Source organism: Bombus flavifrons, chromosome 10, assembly GCF_040668555.2.
Source record: "Bombus flavifrons isolate JBK064 chromosome 10, iyBomFlav1_principal, whole genome shotgun sequence".
NCBI classification, from domain to species: Eukaryota; Metazoa; Arthropoda; class Insecta; order Hymenoptera; family Apidae; genus Bombus; species Bombus flavifrons.
Window position 1 is genome coordinate 12,191,036 of NC_138451.1, and position 24,300 is coordinate 12,215,335.

The 24,300-nt window shown below is 32.1% G+C and overlaps 6 protein-coding genes across 9 annotated transcripts; 3 read left to right on the forward strand and 3 right to left on the reverse strand.

The window, feature by feature from the left end:
- Nucleotides 1–129: 129 nt before the first annotated feature.
- Nucleotides 130–6,550, reverse strand: rtet (major facilitator superfamily domain-containing protein rtet). Of its 2 annotated transcripts, none has more exons than XM_069122088.1 (7): nt 6,444–6,550; nt 1,573–1,835; nt 1,188–1,479; nt 900–1,120; nt 720–810; nt 468–605; nt 130–409 (listed from the first exon to the last, which is right to left on the reverse strand). In XM_069122088.1, the coding sequence occupies exons 2-7, from the start codon at nt 1,819–1,821 to the stop codon at nt 315–317; spliced, it is 1,086 nt and encodes a 361-aa protein (XP_068978189.1). In that variant the 5' UTR covers nt 1,822–1,835; nt 6,444–6,550; the 3' UTR covers nt 130–314. The 2 variants fall into 2 exon arrangements, with proteins under 2 accessions (XP_068978189.1, XP_068978188.1); XM_069122087.1 differs by lacking the exon at nt 6,444–6,550 and adding an exon at nt 1,914–3,646.
- Nucleotides 6,551–9,928: 3,378 nt separating this feature from the next.
- Nucleotides 9,929–13,292, forward strand: LOC138184528 (small ribosomal subunit protein mS39). 2 transcript variants are annotated; one of them, XM_069122588.1, is made up of 10 exons: nt 9,929–10,188; nt 10,320–10,425; nt 10,510–10,707; nt 10,792–11,039; nt 11,116–11,224; nt 11,300–11,636; nt 11,712–11,914; nt 11,992–12,324; nt 12,401–12,616; nt 12,724–13,292. In XM_069122588.1, the coding sequence occupies exons 1-10, from the start codon at nt 10,160–10,162 to the stop codon at nt 12,883–12,885; spliced, it is 1,941 nt and encodes a 646-aa protein (XP_068978689.1). In that variant the 5' UTR covers nt 9,929–10,159; the 3' UTR covers nt 12,886–13,292. The 2 variants fall into 2 exon arrangements, with proteins under 2 accessions (XP_068978689.1, XP_068978688.1); XM_069122587.1 differs by having other exon boundaries at nt 9,930–10,188; nt 12,395–12,616.
- Nucleotides 13,293–13,313: 21 nt separating this feature from the next.
- On the forward strand, nt 13,314–15,764 carry LOC138184532 (uncharacterized). Its single transcript, XM_069122593.1, has 4 exons — nt 13,314–13,869; nt 13,972–14,305; nt 14,924–15,129; nt 15,244–15,764. Exons 1-4 carry the CDS (start codon nt 13,349–13,351, stop codon nt 15,464–15,466), a joined length of 1,284 nt encoding a protein of 427 aa, XP_068978694.1. The 5' UTR covers nt 13,314–13,348; the 3' UTR covers nt 15,467–15,764.
- On the reverse strand, nt 14,334–19,902 carry mor (SWI/SNF- related protein mor). Of its 2 annotated transcripts, none has more exons than XM_069122585.1 (7): nt 19,520–19,902; nt 18,954–19,073; nt 18,767–18,880; nt 16,753–18,700; nt 16,346–16,656; nt 15,804–16,260; nt 14,334–15,113 (listed from the first exon to the last, which is right to left on the reverse strand). In XM_069122585.1, the coding sequence occupies exons 1-6, from the start codon at nt 19,634–19,636 to the stop codon at nt 15,811–15,813; spliced, it is 3,060 nt and encodes a 1,019-aa protein (XP_068978686.1). In that variant the 5' UTR covers nt 19,637–19,902; the 3' UTR covers nt 14,334–15,113; nt 15,804–15,810. The 2 variants fall into 2 exon arrangements, with proteins under 2 accessions (XP_068978686.1, XP_068978687.1); XM_069122586.1 differs by having other exon boundaries at nt 14,334–15,127.
- Nucleotides 19,903–20,542: 640 nt separating this feature from the next.
- LOC138184530 (probable methyltransferase-like protein 25) lies at nt 20,543–22,300 on the forward strand. The gene is made up of 4 exons (XM_069122591.1): nt 20,543–21,268; nt 21,344–21,695; nt 21,766–21,863; nt 21,933–22,300. The coding sequence occupies exons 1-4, from the start codon at nt 20,702–20,704 to the stop codon at nt 22,164–22,166; spliced, it is 1,251 nt and encodes a 416-aa protein (XP_068978692.1). The 5' UTR covers nt 20,543–20,701; the 3' UTR covers nt 22,167–22,300.
- LOC138184531 (cell division cycle-associated protein 7) lies at nt 22,210–24,288 on the reverse strand. The gene is made up of 4 exons (XM_069122592.1): nt 24,151–24,288; nt 23,671–23,913; nt 22,900–23,598; nt 22,210–22,514 (listed from the first exon to the last, which is right to left on the reverse strand). Exons 2-4 carry the CDS (start codon nt 23,731–23,733, stop codon nt 22,356–22,358), a joined length of 921 nt encoding a protein of 306 aa, XP_068978693.1. The 5' UTR covers nt 23,734–23,913; nt 24,151–24,288; the 3' UTR covers nt 22,210–22,355.
- Between the last annotated feature and the right edge of the window lie 12 nt (nt 24,289–24,300).

The window sequence follows — 24,300 nt, forward strand, 5'->3', positions numbered from 1 at the left end:
TGTATTTTCCTTATAGGTTTATCGCAGGAAAAAACATGTTATATCACAGTACCATTAATTTGATAACTTTTCGATAAATCAATAACTACTAAACATGGCGGAAAAGGAGGGAAGAGTAAAGAGAGAAAATTTGCATGTTAAAATGTACAATTATTCACTCTCCATACATGATACAAAAAGCGTATAAAGAATATTTTCTTAAATGTTTACATAACGTTATAAAACGTTATAACAACAAACGTTATAAAATGTGTAAAAATACTGTACAAATATAAATATACAATACTTATATAAATACCTTTGTTTCCTTTGTTTCAAAATGACTTAACAGTTTGAAGAATTAAAGGTGGAAGTACAAGAAATACAGCACCGGTAAGATATGTTGCCTTACTACCAATACACCAGAAAGCTAAAATAATAATTCAATATAAATTATTGAATTAAATAATTCAATATTCTATCTTTACCTGAAGAAGCTACAATAGGTCCGCAAGCTCGTGCTAATGCTCCAAGAGAACGAAAAACACCTGTTATTGCACCTTTTTGATGATCTGGACCAATACGTGTTACAAGCGTCATCATACATGTAACAACCATGGCAGTTGCTATAATGTATGAAAAAGATATAAAATTTTTATTTATTTTAATCAAATATAATAAATAATCCATAGATATTTGTTGTATTTCATATACATAAATTTATGTCACAATATACTCACAAATTGCAAACAGAAATACTCCAACTGACAATGTCAATATATCATTTGCTAAACCTACACAGATAAATGCTGGAATAATCAACCATAAACCCTAAAATATTTAATATATAATAATATAATTTAATCAATGTAAAATTAATAATGGCAGAAATATTTGCTCTGTGTTTTCAAAATATTTACCAATCCTGCAACAAACTTTGTTTTATTAGGTGGAATTGTTCGTACCCAACTTCCCTGCAAAATTGCCATAACTAATCCAATTCCCAAAAACATCCATCCTTGTTGCATGCTTGTAAATTTAAACAAATAATGAGTTAAGAAAGTTAAGGTAAATTCCAAGCCACTATACACGAACAAATATATGAAATATGCACAACCCAGTGTTTTTAAATCCTTTTTGTCTGAAATTGTATATATATATATGTATTTCTATAGAATTTATAATATGCTAATTTAAAGCAACTTCACCTTGCAAAGTTAGCCGAGATACTCCATTAAATTGGAATAGATCTATAGGATTAATGTAAGTAAGAATTCCAGAAGCACCAGTTACAAAATTACTGGTTCTACAATTCAATGGTAAAGATTCTTTTAAGTAGCAAACAGTAAAAAACAAGTCACTCGCTGCCAAGAAAAGAGCGAATACTGCAGGTATTATGTACCAAGTCCCTTTTCTATTATCACTAGAAATCCATGAAAAAAATGCTCCTATCATTGGACCTGCTACAAAGCCTATAGAAAAAGCTATGCCAACAAGTGCCTGAAAATAAGAAAGATTAACTTATTTCTTTATTTACATTCATCTGTCTTCAATGTATGTTGCATTTATTCATATGTTTATCTTAAACCTTACCATTGCTTTTCCCCTTGTTTTTGGAGATGTAACATCACTAATGATAGCCATTGATAAATTAATATTTCCTTTACTAATACCTCCAACAAATCTTGCTAATACAAATATAGCAAAATTACAAGAAAGTGCCCATAACAGGTAAGACAATGCAATACCTGTTAAACAAAATATCATCAATGGTTTCCTTCCATATATATCTGATAACGCTCCTACTATCGGAGCACTCAAAAATTGTAGGAAAGAATACATAGAACCAAGAAAACCTATAAGATAAATTATGCAGCTATGTTAATACATATTAATATATCAATAACTTAAATAAAATAAGGAAAAAGACTAACCACCGTAAAGTACTGTATTGACTTTATCAGGAGCATCAAAAAATTTTCTTGCATTTTGTATGTAATACAAAATTTTAAAATATATGCCTTGATTATCTTCTATTTCTTTATAATAGTCTAATAAAGCTGGTAACAATGGTAATATCATAGTAAATGCCAAAAGGTCCAGCAGTAAAGAAATAAATACTATCTGGACAGTATTATCTTTTATTTTAGCCATTATTGAATATAATATATTATAACAGCAAAGGTACTTAATATAAAAACTTTTAAATAATACTGTAATTTAAAACATAAACTATGGTCCACTTGTATCAAATGGACCATTAATATTTTCAATATTTCATAGCTTCCTCTTATTAATTATCTGCATAATTGATAGTTGAACAATTTCACTTTGACATTTTACACAACAATCTTTGTAGCAGGAATTAATTCTTCTGAAAATGTGAAGTTTTGCTTAGCTGTGATACTTTCTATTTGTGCCATCGTAAATACTTTGAAGAATTAATTCCAACGAGTGAAAGGATTTGACCTACTTTTCCTTGTATCTCTATTTCGGTAATTCCTTACCGACTGTTCGTGCAATCAATAAGAAAGAAATCTGTTTTATTATTGGATCAAAGCATTGGGGAATAAAGTATTTTTTATTGTTCTATCATTTAGAGTAGTTTACAAAATTATTTATAATTATGTCTCTATATATACTATGGTCTTTAGAATTTCTATATACCAAAAAATAAATCCTCCCTTTATTATGATTTACATTAACATATTAACTGCCGCAATGATTTATAACTGCTGTTACATTAAAAAATAAAATTGATAGGACGTGTATAATTATTTATAGATTATATCTTTCCGAAATATTTTCATTTCTAGTATTATCAGAATAGTATCAGTAAATGATAATGATGTAAATAAAAAAGAAATGGAATAAGTTCCCAAGAAAATTGGCCGAAATAATAAGATATCTTTTATATATATTTGCATTGTAATAATGAATATTGCATTCATCAAATCATGATTAATCAGTAGTTTGTTTTTATTTGCCAGTGAAGCGAAAAATAGCACAAACAGGCGCACCCAGAAACATTATGTATGTTCAACTTCCGGTTGTTATAGACGATATAAAGTATTTGTATACACGGACACGTTTGAATTCGACCACGGATTCACTTCCTCGATACGAACAAAGATCTTTTGAATTTCGTCTCGAAGTGTAACGTCGCTCGGAACGACCGTTTGTTAACTCAATACATTATTACGAATAGATAGATCATTATGCATAAAATCTTTTTCCATTTAATGTAAACGTAGATTAAACAGATTACAAAAAATAGAAACATCTGTTTAACATCACTAATTATATTAGTGGTAACACAAACATTTTTATAAGGTATAATATTAAAAATAAGAATTTCTTTATTAATGCAGGGTGATTGAAAAATTGGTCGATCTATACTTTACACATATACATACATAATTTACATAGCGTACATATGAACGGTTAACAGATATAAAGGTTCAATAGTTTGAAAAAATTAACGAAAATAACACAATTTTTTCTATTATTATACACACTATTAATTCATATATGTATTTGTACGTAATGTGAAATTATAGGAATAGTTTCAAACTACGCATAGAACAGGTGGTCTAGAAGGCAGTATGTAGTGTTATATCGTGATGAAAATTTAAGCAAGGGATTCAACGCTTGCCATCTGGGCCCTACGGTGTGAAGCACATGCTGCACATTGATGCCATTCTCTGACATGTGTCGATATACTTCAAAACTTTTCTTATTTAAAGATAAGATAACAAAAATAACACTGCAGAAAAGAAATTCTAACTTTCTACGAAATTGATCTAGCATTAACCTTAGCATCACGCTAAACATTCAAGAAATCGCCTTAAATATTATAACAGATTTCAATTTTATTCTTCACTAGAGATAAGAATCATAGATACATTTTGCAAAATTAAGTGCTGATGGCAAATTTTCTACTAACATTCTTTCGTTCCTGAAAATAAACGTAGTAGATGAACTCAGTGAATTTTGAGAAAAATTTAAACGAAGCATACCAATAACTACCGCATCAGTTCGTTTCAACGAGAGCAGGTATGCAAAGGAACAAAAGAGCCGAACTTAAAATCCCGTGAGGGTTTTCGTGGATAATAAAGAAGAAAAAAAGAAGGAAGGAAATAAAGGCGGAACAAGGTAAGCAGATGGAAAAATCCCTCGGTCGACAAATTCAACAATTTTCTAAGAAACGTAGCTATCGTAAAAGCACGGTGGAAATTCGCTGAACAATGGGAACAAAGAAAATTTTCGGGTACCACGGCGGCCTACGTACCGGCTGTATGGCAAGCTGCATCGTGTGCTGTTACACACCGTAGAAAACCCTATTGCTCGCGTAAGCTCTGTATTATGAACTAGGTGTACGAACCTTTCGAAATCAGACAACCATCGTATATGCCATAAACACGAGTAGACCCTCTCTTTCATGGATTATAAATCCTTACCCTGAACGGTATTAAAGGGAAGACGATGGTCCGTCAACCCCCAATACAACGAGAAGACGCATTTGCTAGAAGGTATATTGAAAACGGGATTCGAATGCTGCGATGTCGCAGTTTGAAGGGTGAGAAAAAAGAAACCAACTGAAATGAACGAAGGACACAGGTAGATAGGAGGGGAAGGAGGAAAGAATGAGAAGAGTGAGAGAGGAGGTGAGGAGGGGGGCAGCGAATGTTCGGACAAAAATAAGGAAAGAAAGGGAAAAGGAAAGGACTAGCGAAAAAAGGATGGAACAACACGGTAGAAATAAAGAGAACAGAGGAGTACCGTATGCGTTCGACCCGTGTACATCTATATAGAGTGTATAGTACCAACATAGGAATAAGGATATGTAAGCGCGCGTGCCCGCGCAACCGACAGCAGATGCGCTCGCTGCGGCAGCTGTCCTCCTACAAGTGGTTCTCAATCATTCTCTGTTTTTAATCTTCTTTCTTCTTTTGCGTATCAACGCGTGTCAACGCCAAATCAAAGAATGACACTAAGGTAATGTCTTACTTGAAAACTTACAGCAACTCGATCAAACAGTTATATCATCAAATTGTACGTTTTTCAATTAAACATATCGCGTACTTCGTAGGAAAATATTTCAGTTTCATTTTCGAATTTGTCTTTGCTACTTCAATCCTATGTGTTTACATAATATTTTTATGAATGCATATTGAAATGACAGAACCAGGTGTTAAATCCAATTCAGTTTACGGTCAAATTAGTTGATCTCATCAACTTGTCAAAAATTTAATTATTCTATCCCAAATCTATTAATTAAGTTATATGTATTGGAATCAGAATTATAATTGATAACAATGTTTATGTAGTATAATTGCAGCAATTTAACTTTACAGTTAAGGTAATTGTCAGATGTAAATATAATCTAGAAAAAATGATATTTTATCATCGAAGAAGATATTTAACCATTGATGTTCCTTTGTCCAAGTTTTGAATGATATATGTTCAACGTTCGCACGTTTAATCATTCGTAACTGCAACTACGTAGTACAAACTGCAAGGGAGCTTTGTTTCTTAAAACAAATATACAGTAAAGCTAAAGACTTATTTTAAGTAAAAATGCGTTTTTATTTAAAAATAAGCTGTTACGTATTTATGCATATTTAGTATGAGTTATGCACGATAATTTTGAAACGATATTTTTAAAACGTCACGAAAAGTGTCACTGCGCAAATTGTAATAGCCTTACTATTGTAAGATTCGGGTGACCCTTTTTTCCCATAGGACACCTAGCTAACAAAAAGACAGAACAAGAAGAATCGTATACGTCACGTACTTGACAGGCGGAGCAAAATTCAGGACAGCTGATACAATTTTGGCGGGCTTTAACGATAGATCTGCGCTACAAAGTGGCCCAAGAAGGACGAGGAAGGAACGTAAGATAGAAAGAAAGAATAAAGCCACTCGAATAAATAGGAGAAAGAGATAGGTAACAAGAAAGTAGAAGGAAGGTGACGGAAGGGAAAAGAAAGGGAGGAAGAGAAAGGGATAGCAAATGGGAGAAGAAAAGGGGAGGAAGTTGGAAGAATTGAAGGTAGAAACTGACGGAGAAAGACGGAGAGTAAAAAGAGATCGAGAAAAGGACACGAAAAAGAAAAAGAGGGAAGCTTTAAAGTTGGTTGTTGCTGGTGTTCCTGCTTCGTTGCTGTTAAATAAGAATAAGCCCCCACCATCGACCCTTAGGGGTACCTATATAGCTGGGGGCTTTCATGTACTTGGGACCCAAAAGGAATAAAGAGAAGAGACACCTGGTCACGAGCAGCAGTTTGTCGAGAACTCTCTGGGTGGGATGTTGTCACGTCTTTCGTGCTTCCTTCTCGAGAAACACGAGCTCAACGGAAGAAGTTTACGTCTTGTTATCGTTGTAATCGCTAATATTATTATTACCGTTGTCGTCGTAGTTATCATCAATGTATTGTTCTAAAATAAATCGTGATGCATACGTTGTATTTTGTCGATAGTGTCGTGCAGTGGACGAATAAACTCGGATCGTTTGGTTTTCTACGTCGATTTTACGACGTTTACATCGCACTTTCCAACTAGATGAGAGACGAAACGGGACGAAACGGGACAAAACATTGAACGTGACGAGGGGTAAGGAAGAGAGGATAACCGTTGCGCGGGATATTGGCAACCGGTGAAGGACGTCATTTATTTTGATTTGGGGGTTAGGGTGTACACCGGCAACGTGTTTTTGCCAAAATGTGTATTACTCACTGCGATATGTCTGTGACGGTTACTGAATAGCGGACTACAAACGCTGTCTACCTGCTATTTTATTTTATCGTGTTCGAAAAGAGGCAAGATCGAGGAAATGGGTTGTTGAAAATTGTAGTTACCGAAACTGTAGAAAGCCGTTTGATCGAATGTGTGTCGTAGGTATGTGCGTGAAGATTAACCAAGAAAATTATAAGGGCTTCCTTTAAATTTAAGTCTTAATATTAAATTAAAGTGTTCGAATAATGTTTGACTTAAAATTATACGGCGCGTACCTTGTATGTTAATCGTACCCGGTTTCTACGTAATATTTGTGCACGAAGCTGTAGTGGACCCAAACTCGTGTACAAAATAACACTAGCACACGATCTATCATAATTCATAACATAAATGAATTAAAATGGATAGTGTTCTCTTTGATTTGGAAATGACTTATTTGAAGACCGAATCGAAGAGATTGTGTGAAAATACCTGATTGTAAGATAGGGGTTTTTTCAAGAGCACGTGTTTACACAAAGATTCGATGAAGGCTTTTGTTTCCAACCATTACACAACTATCCTTATAACCTAATAGAAGCAAATGTTTTATATAAACAATTTTTTACGTAACCTTGCTGTACATATAAATTTCATTGTTCTATTGTAATTTATCTTAGCACGAGAAAATCTGTTATTTTGCATAGAAGATAGGCCGAGATTTGTGACAATGTTTTATAATATAATTCTCAATATTGCACTTGTCCCGGCCTATCGGAATGCATTATATTTCATCGTAGAAGACAGAAACAAACAACGATCGATGAATATTGGTGGAGAAAGGATTAACAAGAAGACAATGGTAATCATTTTACCTAAATTCGTCGAGGATACTAACAGGTTGGGATGTGGGCATTATTTGTTGAAGGTTAGATCAAATTGCACTCGTCCCGGCCTGCTAGATCTATTCGACCTATCATCTGTTGCGCTTCCGATACCGGACTAAAATATCCTCCAAATTATTCATTCTTCGAAAAGCTAATAATGTACACAAAATCTTTATCTTTTGTTACTATAAAAATATACTGTTTATTTATGTATATTGATATTCGTTTTATTTAGAAATAAAAAAAGGACAGGACAAAATGTCTTCAATTCCTTATATTACGTATATTACGTATATTACGTTTGGATATATCCAAATAAGTGGCATGTAACATCTAAAATATATTAAATTTTAGTGACAGATGACAAATTTTACATTACAAATCTCAAATGTACATATTCTTTACAATTAGATAAAATTTATGTGTGAAATAGAATAATAAAAAACGTTGAAAAAATTAAGTTCGTTTTATCTTAAATTTATCATCCTAATCCTAATATCGCAAAAATTTCATTCTTTTAGTTTTAAAGTATATTGCAATAAAAATTAAAAATCGATGAATAAGTTGAGAACTTTTATTCTATTAATTTCTACTCATATCTATATATTTACTAGTCCATATCATTGTTTCGTTCAGTAAATTTCAGATCATATACATAAGCTTCTAGAAGTCGATAATTATTGGATAATTTGAACTTTAGTTCCGTTAAAGATCGTTAAAAATTTATTTGTAATTGTAAACGAAAAGGAATCAATTTTCCTTTTTCATAGTATCATTCTCTCACGATCGAATTCGTTAAATTCGCGAATGATTCGACCAAGAATAGAGCAGAAGAAAGTGATGGACAATGATAGATTCGATATTTCTTTGTTCATCTTCCTAAGTAATACAAATACAATATGATATGTATTGTGGCTTAAAAATTCATACTAAAGTACGGTTTGATTCTTTTTACTGTAGTGAAATACAAGGAAAAGAGAAAATTAGCTGAAAAGAGAAGAAGAGAAAAACGAGAGGACTAGGGGTTAAGTTACGTTCGATCGAATAAGAAAATACAATGAAAGTAGTCGAGCTAATGTCGTTTCTCTTGTTGGTCGGTGAAACACGAATTTTGTTTTTCATTCATATTCTTCAAGTAGAAGACGTGGTGTAAGCATCCCCTTTTAAGAGTCCCACGGTTTGAAATAAAACACCTGGCTTCTTCCCTATGTGAGCACTATATAGTATACGTACATGCACATACAATTACATGTTAACACGTTTACGCGCACGCATATTCTCACGGCAAAGAACTGCTTCTCTTCGCGGACTGGTTTTGGCTTCCTTATAAACTTTATTCAATTCTTTGTAATATGCCAAAGGGTATACTTCAACATCCATACGTATATATGTACACGTATACGTGTGTTTACTATTCATATGCTAAACAATAAATGCGCTGAAAGAAATGAATCTCTATCTTGTAGATACGACGGTGCAGCTGCCATATTCATCTATTACATATACATATGTATATATGTATATATGATGTTCTTATAAAACCAGAGATAAAAATGATGGGTCGAAGCATTTAATAAGAAAGGGTTGAATATATTTCTTAAGGAAATTTTTCTTTACACGTTCCATGTTCCATTAGAATGTTCCATGTTTTCTGCAGTGTCAGTTTTACGATCGATTTTGTTTTATTTTGTACATTATTATTTTAATCACAATCTGAATATATCTATGCTGTTATTCGTCTACAATTTTGTTTATGTAATCTTTCTGCATAACAATATTTAAATAATAGCAAATAGTAAATTTGTCTATTTTTCATATTGAAGTTCTGCAAATCTTTTTCATGAAAGATTACTTTTGAAATGTTTTACATCCAAAACAATCAATGTCGATTATTTCGTTAAATATCAATTAAAATTCGATTTGTTTTATAAACTGCATCATTATTTGATCAATTTAGTATAAGAAAATTTAGAAATACAAATTATTGTTATAAATAAATACGCACAATCAATGTTCTAAAATCTATTTTTTATGAAAAGTAAAATTTTTTAATATTCCTTTATGTTCTACTATTTTATTCGAAATTTTTCTAATCTTATATTCAAATAATTGATTTATTTTATTATAAAGATATAACTGCAACTAAAAGATTAAAATTCAGTGGTGTGATAGAATATTAAAATAGTATTTCGTAATATATAATCTAATGCTATATCGAATTCAAATTAAGTAGAAATTTATAAAATTGTAAAAATTTTTCGATAAAACTTTTATAACATTCTTAATTTATCTAATTTTGTAAATACAAAAAAAAGTAAAGCCTGTACATAGGCAACCAAATAGATGTTCTAGTCAGTTCAAGTAGAAACGATAAAAGCGTGTCGTGTAAACTTCGCTTTCGTACTACACACATAAGTGTACATATTTTTGTTGCAATTATTTGAGAGACACAGTACACAGAATTTCACAGACAAATGTATATGTCACGTCTTAACTTTTGCGATTTTCAATTACATTTTATATAATATTTAAATAATAAGATTTTCTATTATAAACAGTATTTAATCAAGGTACTCATAATGAATCGTCTCAGATATCTTTTAGATAGGTTAGTAATGTTTACTACAATGACATAATTTATTCAAGTTGGTAAAAAGATTAAGAATATTATTATTTGTTAAATAATACACATCATATTATTCCCTCCCCCCCAATATCAATAAATTATTTGTTTCACAGGACTTCATGTGTTGAGTTAAAAAGGTTAAAATCTTCATTATCAGTATCAAATTCTAAAGTTAAAATACCAGATAGAATACAACGTGGTCCTACGGATATTTTAAAGGTAAATATATTAAAAATTTACTTTTGTAGAAAATATATCAAGGGAAATATATATCAACTTTGTTATTACTACCTTTTTTAAAAGGCTCTTGAACGGACAATACCAAAAGATTATAATAACACCAGTTATTTGTACCATAATGATCCTTATATATGTCCACTGAGGAAAACAGAGTATCGTACTTTTGCATTATCATATGAGGCAGGCAGAAAAGCTGCAAAATGGATTCGTAATGAACACAGAGATTTGTTTCCAAAACATCTCTCAGAGCCAGAAATTGAAGTATGTGTTATTTAGCATTGATATAACATGCATATATTATATTTGGTGTATTTAAACATAAGTTATTTTTAATTTATATTTAAGGCATTTATACCACTCCCAACATATACTGATAAAAGTCAAGTATCAGAAGAAATACTTCTACGTGTCATATCCAAGCATATAGTGCCTGATGCTTTGCATATCTATAAGTTGTTAGACTATAATGTTTCTAATGATACAAAACAAATACTTTTAGAATTATTGTGTTTTTATAACAATGAAAACAATTCACAGAATAATTCACGTTTAGAAGACTGGTTTACTGCAAAGCAGGATAAATATGCTTGGCAGTAAGTAGTAAAAAAAGATAATGAAATTAGAGAATTACACTTACATTTCACTATTTTCAACAGTTTCATATTTTAGGTATGTGACAGAAATCAATGAACTGTTTGAATTTTTAAAAACACAAGATTCTTCAACAGCAGCAGCAGCTTATAACATTATGATATGTGGTTTAACAAGACATTCAAGAGTATATTAACTTTAATTTCTGAACGAATTTTTGTATATTTTTATCATACAATACATTTAAAATTTATGTTCTTAGATAAATGAAGCCTGGGTATTGTATCAGGAATGCGAAGAGAAAGATATTCCATTAAATATTACTACTTACAACTATTTATTGAGGCTGATTCCAGAAAATTTTAATCATAACTGTGAACTGGCAATGAAATATCTTTTTGATATTCTTAATACAATAAATAAGAAAAGGGTTAAACCAAATGTTAGAACATTGAATGCTGCCCTTAGTGTAGTGATTAAAACACAAAAGAAGAATAATGTAGATATTACACACCGTTTGCTTATGGACTTCAAACGAATGAATATAAAATTTTCGCTAGCAACGTATTATTATATTATAGTTATATTTACGCAAAACAGTAATTATAGCTTATTAATGGTTGTTTTTTAAATTTTATTTATTTACAATAGTTAATTATATCCCTCTCTTACAGATAAAAATGCAAATGCTAATTTCGTAGATATTCTACACTCACTAAAAAATAGAAGTTTTAGTATTGAAGATCCAATGGATGATATATTTTTTAAACATGCTATGTATATGGCTTCTGTTTTCTTCGATAGAGAAGCTGGTGATATGGTTCATAAGCTTCTTCTGACAGGAGACAATTATAATTTCATTACATCTGCTGGAATAGTATGGTTTCTTCAATTTAAGTATTTATATTAGATGATACAATTTAGTGCCCTTTTATATTAAAGCTTTTTATATAGGAAAACAATTATTACGTTTCGTATATGTCACTAGTATTATCAACAAGTACAGTTGATGAGTTTTTCGAATTTTACAAAAAGCTTGTTCCAAACATACATGTGCCATCAAGACGCATTTATCTAGAAATCATACAACATTTAAAACATTCTTCATCAGCAATTTCAATGGAACATCTACTGAGATTATGGTCAGACATACATGCTCTATGTTACGCAGACCATCCATTGAAACTTGAAGTATTATCTTTAGTGAAAATGGATGTTTTACCTGCTGATTCACCTTTAAAAACGGCTTTTATGGATGCAGCTTGGGATTGTTGGCAAGTTATTCAGGTTGGTTTGTTTATAATAGTAAATGACAAAAAAGTACATGTAATAAAAATAAACAATTTGCTATTGACAGACAGAGATCAAAACAAAACGAGAAACATATTCTCCACTTGAAAATTCTGCAATGGCTTGTATACCAACAATATTGTTGCATGGTGGTCGTATAAAAGAAAGTATTAAAGTTTTGACATATATTATTAATGAATCAGATTTATTTCTTCCAACAATGAATGAAAAACAAGTGAATGAATTATTTGAAAGTTATATTTCAAAAGAATGTATTTTGGGAGCTTTTGTACGTATATTCATATTTATAATCTCTTTAGTTTGTTAGTTAGTTTGTTAGAGTTAGTTTAGCTTCTTCGAATTTAAAGTGTAACTTTAAGACATTTATCTTTACAGCTTATTCTCGAGTATTCTGTAAATTCAGGATTTCCACATATTGTTAAAATGGCTACAGAATTACACAATCTTCCACAATTAACGGATGCTTATCGCAAGGAATTGATTAATTTAGTTGGGGCGGAAGCATTAAATTCCTCTAATACCAAAAAATCAAATTAATTATGAAAAAATTATGTTAATTATGTAATTACGTACTCTCTTTCTTTGTTATTGTTCTTGCAATTGTAAATCTAAATGTTGCATTGAGCTGTATAAAATTTATAAAACCGACTCAATTTCTTCATTACATTTGTGTTATATGTGTATATTTCAATCAATTTGTCATTCAAAGAATAGAAATTACATGCGTGATTGATATGTATTAACGTCCTTGCCCCCCTAGCTAGGGTACTTACGATTAATAAATTATGCTGTGCGACAGTGGGAGGTACTATTCTCTCGTCACTCAAATACTTATTTCCTGCATCGTAGCTTAACATCATAACTCATTCGTCCACGTTCAAAGGCTAAAGTGTTACGATATTTATTGATTCAAGAATCTTACAGATACACGAAATTTCTTCTTCTGATCTCTTCTTCATAGTTTTTAAAAGTTATAACTTTTATCCTTAGTATCAGAGTGATGGATGAAGAAGGACACGTAAGTCTTACGTTAGAATCTGTGCGTGAATTAATAACAAAGGATGAACCTGATGTGGAAATTATCAGTTTGGAAGAAGAACTCGGTTCAGGAAGAGGTGACAATTATACATCTATGCTATATCGTATTCGAGCAAAAGGTCGAAAACAAATAAAAAATCGTGAATGGGTCAATTATGAACGTGCGATTATTTACAAAGTTTTACCTCGATCAAGAGAACATCGTGAAGCTTTTAAAAGCGAACTTCTATTTCAAAACGAAGTAGCATTTTATACGCATGTGTGGCCTGCTCTGAATGAATTACAAACAAATGGTAAAGAAGTTTTTGGAGGAGTCGCAAAAATATACGCGGCGCGAATTGATCTTATTGTTATGGAAGATTTACGAGAAAGAGGTTTTAAAATGGAAGACAGAAGAAAAGGATTACAACTTGAGCATTTGAAACGAACGTTGAAAGCTTTAGCTGGTTTTCATGCGCTCAGCCTAACTCTTAGAGAAACGAGGCAAGTCAAATAATGTTATCTTTCCCTCTTTTTTTTATTATTGTTATATTATTATATCTTTATATAAGTGTGTATATTAATGTATACGTATGGATGTACAAGGCCGGAAGAATTTGCAAGACTGACAGATCCAAATAGAGGTCAGGGTATACAAGAAGCCCTTTTTCGAACAGAAAATGAGGATTGGTATCGTCAATATTATCATGTTGCTGCTAAGAATGCCATTAGAATGGTTTCTGATGGTTTTCCTCCTCACATGGAATCCAAGAGACTCGAGATAATGGAGAAATTACGAGCATTTCTTAACGATGATGTATTTTTTCGTACTATGAGCGAAATTGCAGCCATGCAAGGTCCTCTTACAGTTTTTTGTCATGGTGATTGTTGGACTAATAATTTTTTATTTAAAGATGATTCGACTAATCCAGATGAAGAAGTAAGTATTATATGTAGATAATATTTAATATCTTATTTACATATATTGTTGTATCAAAATGTACAAAAAGTGTCATGTGTACACGCGTACGTTGTATAATTCTACTATATAGGAATCGAAGAATCAAGAAATAACGTTTCTCGGTATAATTTTATTACTCATTAATTTATAAGATTTTTAGATATTACGTTCTTTCCGCTTCTTACCAATTGTCTTGTACAAGTAGTATTTTAATAGTGTTAAAGCAAAAATACTTGTAATTCATAAAATTTCTATTTCATAAAAATAGAAATTATTCAGATTCAGTCAAGTCAGTTATCATACTTGATGGTATAACTAAATCATGTTTTGCCATTATTTATATAGTTGGGATTTTTATAAATTCTATTTCTATACTTACTAAAATTTATTAAAACAAGAAAAAAGAAAGCACAGGCATAAGTATAGTGTAAAAATATTTATCTTAGTTTTTTACTTCGTTACGAAGCAGAAATAATTAGAACATGAATATCAATATTGATTGAATTTCGATTAGATTAACCTAGGAAATAGAAATCGGACATAGTACAATTTAAGTGGGTCAAATCTTAAATTACGATTAATGCTATGACTTTACAGGATGTCTATTTAGTTGATTTTCAACTATCTCGAGTTGGTTCACTTGCCCTTGATCTTGCGAATTTGTTGTATTGCTGTGCAAATGGAGAGATTAGACGAGCGCACATGACACAGCTCCTTCAACATTATCATTTCCATCTAATGTCTTCGTTACATACGCTTAATCCAAAACAGCCACCAATAGATCCATCTGTAATGTGGGAACTGTAAGTAATATCATGTGCAATATGTCCATAAGTTGAAAAAGATAACGGATAAACTTTGTAAACGATTACTCTTAGTACATCCTCTAATCTTCCTATTCTATTTATCATGTACAGATTAAACGAAGAAATGCGACGATGCGGCCGATTCGGTGCAGGGCTTGCATTGGATATTTTGCCAATTAGTACGTGCGAAAGCAACGAAGCTCCAGATTTATATGAAGAATCAGAAACAAGTAAAGGGAAGCAAAGCGCCCGAGTACCGCCACGAGGAGGAGCCGAATGTGCGCGACTTATGACTGATCTAGTTTTAGAACTGGTTCATAATCATGCTTTATAGATTGAATCATACGAAATCTTTATGAATATTATTCGAATATCTTTCTTACATGGCTACAAAACAAATGAATTGTAATTGTCATCGCGTAATCTTATGTATATGTTTATACGCGTTTAAATTATGTAAATTTCGATAAAAATTGGCATTTTTATGGCACGAAAGTCTATAACAATATCTAGTTATATTAAATGTGAGGAAATAAAATGAACATTATTCTATATTGCAAAAATACTATACTTGAAAATTCTATATTCATACTTTCTATCAACATACGATAAAATATTATACTATTACGCTGGTCAATAACTAAAATTTATAAATATGATATGTAACTTACAAAAAATTTATGCCTGTTGCGGAGGTGTGTGCGGTGGTGGTTGTTGAGCCGGTGGTTGTGGACTCGGTGGCTGCTGTTGTTGTTGTTGCTGTGCAGTAGGTTGCCATGTAGGGTGTTGATTTTGTTGTTGCTGTTGCTGTTCTTGGGCTAAACGCTGATGCGCTTGTTGCCTAGCTCTGAATTCTGCGGCTTTTAATTGTTCTAAATGAAACTGTTGTCTTTCTGTAATAAGCTGTTGTCGTTGATATTCGAGACCTTCGCGTTCTCGTTCCATCGTAGTTTCCAGCTCTTCAAAATGACGTAATTTAATTTCCAATTTTTTCATTTGTGTCTCAACAAGCAACGCTACTAAAGATTTAATTTTACGTTCTTCTACAGCTGCCAAATGCTTTGCTTTAACGGCAGCTGCCGCTAACGCTGCTGCGGCTGCAGACTGGAGTTGAGCGTCTCGCACAACCTATAACAAAGAAAAAAGATGACAATAGACAATGCATAAATATAATAATATTTAATAAAGACGACATCGTAAAATAATAATTTACCTTGTCTTTCTTTTCTTTCGCCTCCATAGTTTCAGCATCCATAGTTGATTTTGTATCTTCTTCGGATTCTTTTAGTTCATCTTCCTTTTTAGTTATATCTAATTGACTTTGCTCAATTTCAGATTCTTTAGGTTTTTCTTGTTCCTCCTTTTTCATTTCCATAGAAGCTGTTGTTGCCGAATGTGGAGATGTGGCCACTGTTGCTGGAACGTTTCCAGTAGTTGAAGGTGGTGTTGTATCGTCCGGGGGTTCGGGTGGACCTGTTCCAGCTATACCTGATTGTGCTAGTCCTGCAGCTGGATCAAACTTACCTAAATAATTGAAAAATAATTATTATTTCAGGATATTACTCAAAGTTATTCAATACTCTGTTATGATAAGAAAAGAATAGGAAAAGAATTAATTACCATCAGAGTTAGCACTAGCTTGAACATTCCTCAAGTGTTGATCTAATAAAGCTGCTGGTACTTGGTCCTTAATGGCTGCAAATTCTTCCATAGCAGCTTTAGCTGCACTTGCTGCAACTCTGGGATCAACGACCGAAGCCAAAAATGCTACAGTACTCATAACTGGATTGCCAGCTTTAGAAAATGGTACTGGTTGATAAGCTAATGGACCCAAGCCTTCTGGTCCACCTTCTTCTAAATATGGATCTTCTATTGGGAGTCGTAAGAAATGTAAGATACATTCATCCTGCGTTCTCGAACCAACATGTTCGCAAACTTTGTTCCAATCATCTTTGTGTAATTCTAGTCCTTCTAATAGTAAAAGTGTTTCTTGTTCTGTCCAATCGCGAGTAGCGCCAGCAGCTTGTTTGTTTTTCAAAACTGCTGGTTTTCTCGAATACTGATCGATTTTTAATCCAAAATTTGCCATCACACCAGCTGAGGCTTTCTCCTCTGTTCCCAAGCTGGATGACTTTTTTTCTAAATCGAGTAATGTCTTTGCAGCAGAAGGCTGTGGTGTCTTCGGAGGATTTGGATTAACCGGAGCTAAACCTGATGGAGTATCTGATAATACATGGAAATGTGATGTCGGAGGTGGTCCCATAGGTGTCGGTCTTGATTCTGCATCTACCTGGTAGTTAATAAGTCCCCATTGTTCCAAAAACGCATGCACACGCATAATTGCACAAACATCGCCTGCTAAGTTACGTCTACAAGCTGTCGATGTAATGTACTCCGTAGGATTTAATCTGTACGTGTCAATCATAAAATTTCTGTATGCAAGATAAATTTCCGGTGTTTTAGATTTATTTTTACCATTAAAAAACTCAGATAAAGCTCTCTTTTCTATAGTATGAATCGAATTATAATCAAACCAAGCAGAATAACTAGGGACAACTATATGATGTGTTTGTTCAGTAACATTATCTTCTGGTTCGTCTCCTTTATTTCCTTCTCCTCTTTCTTTGCTTGCGTCTCGTTCTTCCCTATCTTGAGTACTTTGAGAACTTCCCTTATCTCCTTCCATAGGTTCGTCTAAGTCTGCCATATTACCAGATTTGAGCGGCTGAAGCTCGTTGTCTTGTTTTTTACTGCCTGTTGTAGTCAAAGCAGTGCCGCTTGTTGGAATGTTACCTTGACCAGTTACAGGAGGATTTGTAGGAGTTGCAACTACTTCTACAATCCGAGGTTCAGCCGGTGGATCTTCCATTCCTTGGGTGAGATCATCTTCCTCTTCGCCGCCGCCGCGTGATTTTTTTGGAGCCGTAAGTGACGACGAAGACGAAGTACTCTGGACACCTGATGGCCCTCTTGCGCTTTTACGCTTTCCCGGTTTCGGTGATGGACTAGGAGATCGTTTCCGTTTTGGTTTTTTTGCTGAAGGCGGAGGATGAGATGGCTGAGCCATTAAATCTTCTACCGAAAGTCGGTATTTATGTATTTTTTTTTGACCATTTTCATCTATTTCATAGTCTTCTTCGTTCATCCATTCGTTATATTGATCTAAATCTAACGCCCACGTTGCCGATACTTTGTATATCGATTTCATGTTTGTATTTGTAAGCGTACCTTCTGGAAAATCCCAAGGAAGATCCAATGCAGTCCAAGAATCGTAACTATCTGGGAAATAATACCAATGAAGAAGAACAGATCTTTCTCGTCTCATGCAAGGCCGTGCATACTCTTCTTCCATAGGGTCAACCGGGGGGTAAATTATGTGTGTCGCATCTGCTTCATTTTCAACAATACTACCTTGATGTCGACGAACTGCTTCTTTTACTTTTGCAGCAGTTGATTTGTCTACATCAGGTCTAACATATACGCTTGGTATAATCATACAACGATTTTGTACCAAGGCTCGTTCAGCTGCCATTAACATTTCCACTGTTCTGTCCATACGAGATCCTGACTAAAAAACAACATTTATTTGTATGTGTAAAGAATTGTTAAATTATGTTTATAATATCATACTTACCTTTCCAACAGGGAAGTCAAATCGACGCCATCCTTGTTCTTGCTTAAAACGATATGCTGTAGCAAGAATATGACATAGTCCACCTCCAGGTTTAAAATCTAAGAAACATTTCATCTGAAAATTTAATAAATGATTTGGTTAGTTTAAAAAAAGATACTTTCCATTGTATCAACCAATAAATACATACAGGAAGTCTTGTCATTGGAGGTTTTGAAACATTCTTTCCTAGATTATCTTCTTGAAATTGCAGTAATTGTACTATCAATGTAGCTAAGCTTTTATTAGTAGGAGGATCCGTTTGAACGTACTAAAAAGATATTTGAGAGAGGTATAAGGCAAATATCAAAAGATGTTCAAACAATTATATTTATATTCATTATATATATATACACACAACATTCAATTAAGTTAGATATATATAAATATCATATATATATACATTTATGTGTGGTTCTACATATAATTTATAAAATAAAATAAAATATTCACATGCTACATTATGAAAATAACATTTCTGTGCATAAAAGCAATATTTTATTAGAAAATAAATATAACAAATAGTTAATCTATATATGATATTAACCTTTATTATTATTTTTACTATTTACATTAATTCGAAAATAAAAATATAATCGTAATAAATTACAGATGGAATAATAGAATAATTAAAAAGTAAAGTAAAAGATTGTTAATATAGCACATAAACTAGTAAGTAGTTGACCAAATACTTCGACGCCGGGCGTTTGGATGTACCTTTTTGCAGTTTTTCAAAAGCCATTGTTTAACTCCATCGAGTTGTGTAAGAATTTCTTGGGACTCAAAAAACTTCGTATTGGGTCCACCGTCCTTTTTAGGTCCTAACGCGAGCATCCTTTATGAAATATTAACTTAAAAAATCGTTGAACGCACTACAAGAAAGAACACCGCGTTTGTTGCAAACATGACACACCTCTGAAGTTGGTTCTAGCCATATTATTCCAATACAGGAATATTTCGATTTACGTTTGTGAATTTTTTCTTCAACATCAAATAGGCTTTTACAGCTTATGAATAAGTATTTCCTAATAAAAACTCAGAAATATATATTTGTTTTTCGTTACTTATAACCTTAACCGATCTGATAATATTTACTCTTAACCATGAACGAAACAGATAGTGACTTTAAAGGTTGGTAGACATGCTCGTGTATACTCGGAATTATTCGATACGTATTTACAATTGCTCCCATACTTACATCACATATATCCATCTCATAGTACTCTGACAGTACCAATTATAAATTAGAGCTAGGGTAGTTAAGAATCGTATTAGATTTTTTTAATCGAATTGGATTATTCAATGTACTCAATAGATATATAATAGTAATTATGTCTGTTAAAGAAGATATAGACATAAATAAGAAGTTCGAAGATTTACTATTTGTCGAAGAAAATGCCCAATCCGTAGGTTACGAAGAAGGTTTTGAGGTTGGCAAAAAGCAATTGGAAAATGGGTTTCATGTTGGATATCACAGGGGTAGTTTGGTAGGTGCACAATTGGGATATTACAGTGGTATTTTGGAACAATATTTAACTACCAATAGATGTAATTCAGAGAAAGCTGTTTCCATTGCAAAAACACTTTTGCAGGATATTTATAATTTTCCTAAATTTAATGATGAGACAGTGGATATATTGAAAATTGTAGATAATATTAAATTTAAATATGCCAAGTTTTGTGCATTGACAAAAATATCTTCGTCATATCCAGAAGTGGATAAACTCGATTTTTAATTGTATGAGAATATATTTAAATAAATAAAGAGTGGAACAATATTGTAGAACTGTATCAGGGCTTCATAATATTTTTCATTTTTAACAATCATAATAAACATCGTTATTTGGACAGAATTTATACCATATTGTACCAAGTTTAAATGTGATAAATATTAAAATCATGTATGATAAACATTTCAATGAAATTATATATTTCATTAACACATATCATAAGTTGGTAAATTGTCATATAGTTGATTTTATTACTGAAAACTTATGGACAACATGTTTACCAGAAGCCTTAAGGTCAGAATTAGAGAAGAATGAACTCAGTTGGATTAGTTGGACAGAAAATGACAATTGTCCTACACTGAATAATTTTATAAAGTTGGCAAAATCTTTATCTTTGCAATCATGCTCTATAGAAACAAATTCAAAAGATTTTTTAAACACATTACCAGATATAAATAATCAGAAGAAATGTATGTGTGAAAATATTAAGATAGAATTTATAAATACAAAGAAGTTGCACGAGGTTGAATCCCTTGGAAACATTATTGGGGAAGTTGCTGCAAGAACAAATAATCTAGTAATAGATGCTGGTGCTGGAAAAGCATATCTGTCAACATTTTTGGCAGAAAATCATAAAGTTCCTGTTCTTGCAATAGATTCTTCACAATTATGTAGTAATGGAGCAATCTGTAGACAAAAAAAATTACGGAAGAAGCTGATACTCTCTCCAATGCTGGTAGTAACAGTGTATTAAATTTTTATAAAATACATTTGAATACATGAACTACAGATAAATTGTACTTTATTTTAGGTACGCTATGTAGTTGAAGAAATTAATGACAGAACCGATTATATAAAAATGATAAAAGAAAATTTTTCCGATTGGGATATAAATAAAAACCTTATATTAACTGGTTTACATACTTGTGGTTCTCTCACTGACTCAATTATTCGAACATTCTTAGCTACAAAAGACATTAATATTTTATGTATAGTGCCCTGTTGTTACCATTTGACAAATGAAACACTTAATAAAAAAATTAATTTTTCTAGAAATGCTAGAATGTTAGCTCAACAATCTGTTGAAAGAAGTACGAAAAACAAATCTGTACCTTCATCATTGTTCTACAGAGCAATATTACAAGTCATTTTTCATTCCTTGGGTATATTTGTTTTTATATTAATTTAGTTTTAATGTATATAGTATATACCATTGTTTTTCTTTTTTAATAGGTATTTATAATGCTAGAGTAGGTCGCGGCGGACCATCACACGATTTTCCAAGTTATGCTCAATGGGCATTTTCAAGACTTGGGGTAGATTTAGAGAAGGTATAGCAATAACATTATTATAAATATTTTAGTTGAATATTTTTTTTAAGAAAATTTTTGCATCCTTAGATACCATCACAAGAAGCACTGAGAAAAACGTTTCAACTTTATGCACATTTAATGGAGAAGTTTTACATATTTCAAATGTTAAGGATACATGTTGGTCTTGTATTAGAAGCAGCCATTATGTTGGATAGAATAATATTTTTACAGAACAGTAATCAGTGTTCTAAAATTGCGATACTGCGTTTATTTGATCCTATGTTATCTCCAAGACGTTATGGCATTATTGCAGTAAAATAGCGACAGAAAAGAAAGTTATAAACAAAGAAGTATACGACGTGAATACAGAAAACAATTTTATTATATTTGTTGTGAAGTTTTCTCATACACAGTACGATTAATTAAAAAATATTGCATACATCAGTAAAAAATTATTTGTTATGAGGTTTAATTATATTATTATAACCATAAATCTTGTATCAATGAAAATTATGTGTCATCTGTTTCGGCAGATTGAAGGTAATCCATAACAGACGAAAATCCTTCTTCTTTTACAATAGGGGCTAAAATTCCAGTTGGGGGTAAACCACTTCTTGTTCTACATATACTGCAGTTACATAAACCACGGCAAGGTGGACAAACCCAATTCTGCAAAATTTTTGCACCAAAATAAATAATTATGAAACAAAAATAAAAAATAAATATACAGGGTGGTTGGTAACTGATGGTACAAGCGGAAAGGGGGTGATTCTATGCGAAAAAATAAATCGAAAATATAGAATAAAAATTTTTCGTTTGAGGCTTTGTTTTCGAGAAAATCAATTTTGAATTTTCGCTCGGTACGCGTGCACTTTATCTCGTTATAACGGATCTCACTGTAGATCGTTGTCTCGATGGAAAAATTAAAAAAAAAAACAAAGACAAATTTTTATTCTATATTTTCGATTTTTTTTTTTCGCGTAGAATCACCCCCTTTCCGCTTGTACCACCAGTTACCAACCACCCTGTATATATGTATAAATATATGGCATACAGGATCTTTTAATGCGTCAATGGCACTTTCGCCATATCGTCCTTTTAAGCAAGGTCCACAAAATTGCCCTCTAAGTCCAATACATTCTCCTGAACGACATACAGTCTTTGTATCTAACGTTTTCTGCCTGCACTGATGACAGCATGTTCCATTAATTTTACAATACTGCTTCGAAGTACTTTTGGTTGCAATATTATCTAGCATTTCATCCGTAATTTCACTGACAGACGGTATTTTATTTGGGTCATAAGGAGCTCTGTTCACATTGTACATTCGCTTTTTAGTTATATCATACAAATCATCACTGCTCCCATCGTCACTGCTGATAGATCGTTGCTCTTCCTCTTCATCTACATCGCACACTCCCATCTTCATTAAATCGATCGATCGTTGAAATGGCTTCGCCCATGGAAATAGAACTTGAAGTTTAGGTTTATTGCTTTTAAGGTCAATTATATCATTCTCTTTCTCTTCTTCTTCACATTGGGAGATATTCCTTGATCTACTTCTAGTATTATACTTCTTACGAAATTCGAGCTTTACATATTTCATTCTAACACGATCGTTCTTAGAATGAGAAATAGTTTTACGTCTTTTTTTAGGTGGTTCGTTTTCTGAATTCTCTGTATCATTGTGTATTTTTTTCAGTTCTTTTATCTCATTCGTTTGTTCTTTTAACTCTTTGAAAAATTCGGCAAACTGCAATGTTGAAAAAAATAAACACACCGGATAATTATAGGTTAGAAATTTAAATCAAACAAAAGTACTTACAATAGCGTTTCTTTCGGCTATGTTTCTTTTTCGTAAATCGTCGTAATCATCGTTTTCGTCCATATTAAAAATTTAATCCTCAAGTAATGTATACTCACGATAATAATATATTCTTTATATAAAAGAATAGAATCAAAAAGAAATACAATGCTCGTGTTCAAATCGTTCCACTGACTCTAAAAACTGACAATCATGGCGAGTTGGACAGTTGGACTGTTTTGGCGGGTAAAACCGACACGGTATCTATATAAGTATACACTATAAGATGCGAGAAGCATGTATATATGCATAGTGCATGTATTAATTGAAATATATTACATTAAAGAATTATTAGGAATTTGAGATTACTGAATTACGATTATTAGGGAATTGCTATGAAACATAAAGGTATATATAACATAATTCGCAATTACAAATATTGCTCAAAAATGATTCTTTATAGCATGTAAATTATAATAATCAACATATGTAAGAGCATACCATATATGTATTTTTAGTATTTTCCACTCAAACACATTATAATCTATCTTTTATTAACAAATAATTGATGTTTCGAGATAAAGGCATTTGTTGGATACATCGAGCAAGGGACGCACATGTCGAACATTTACGGTAATATGTACAACGTTA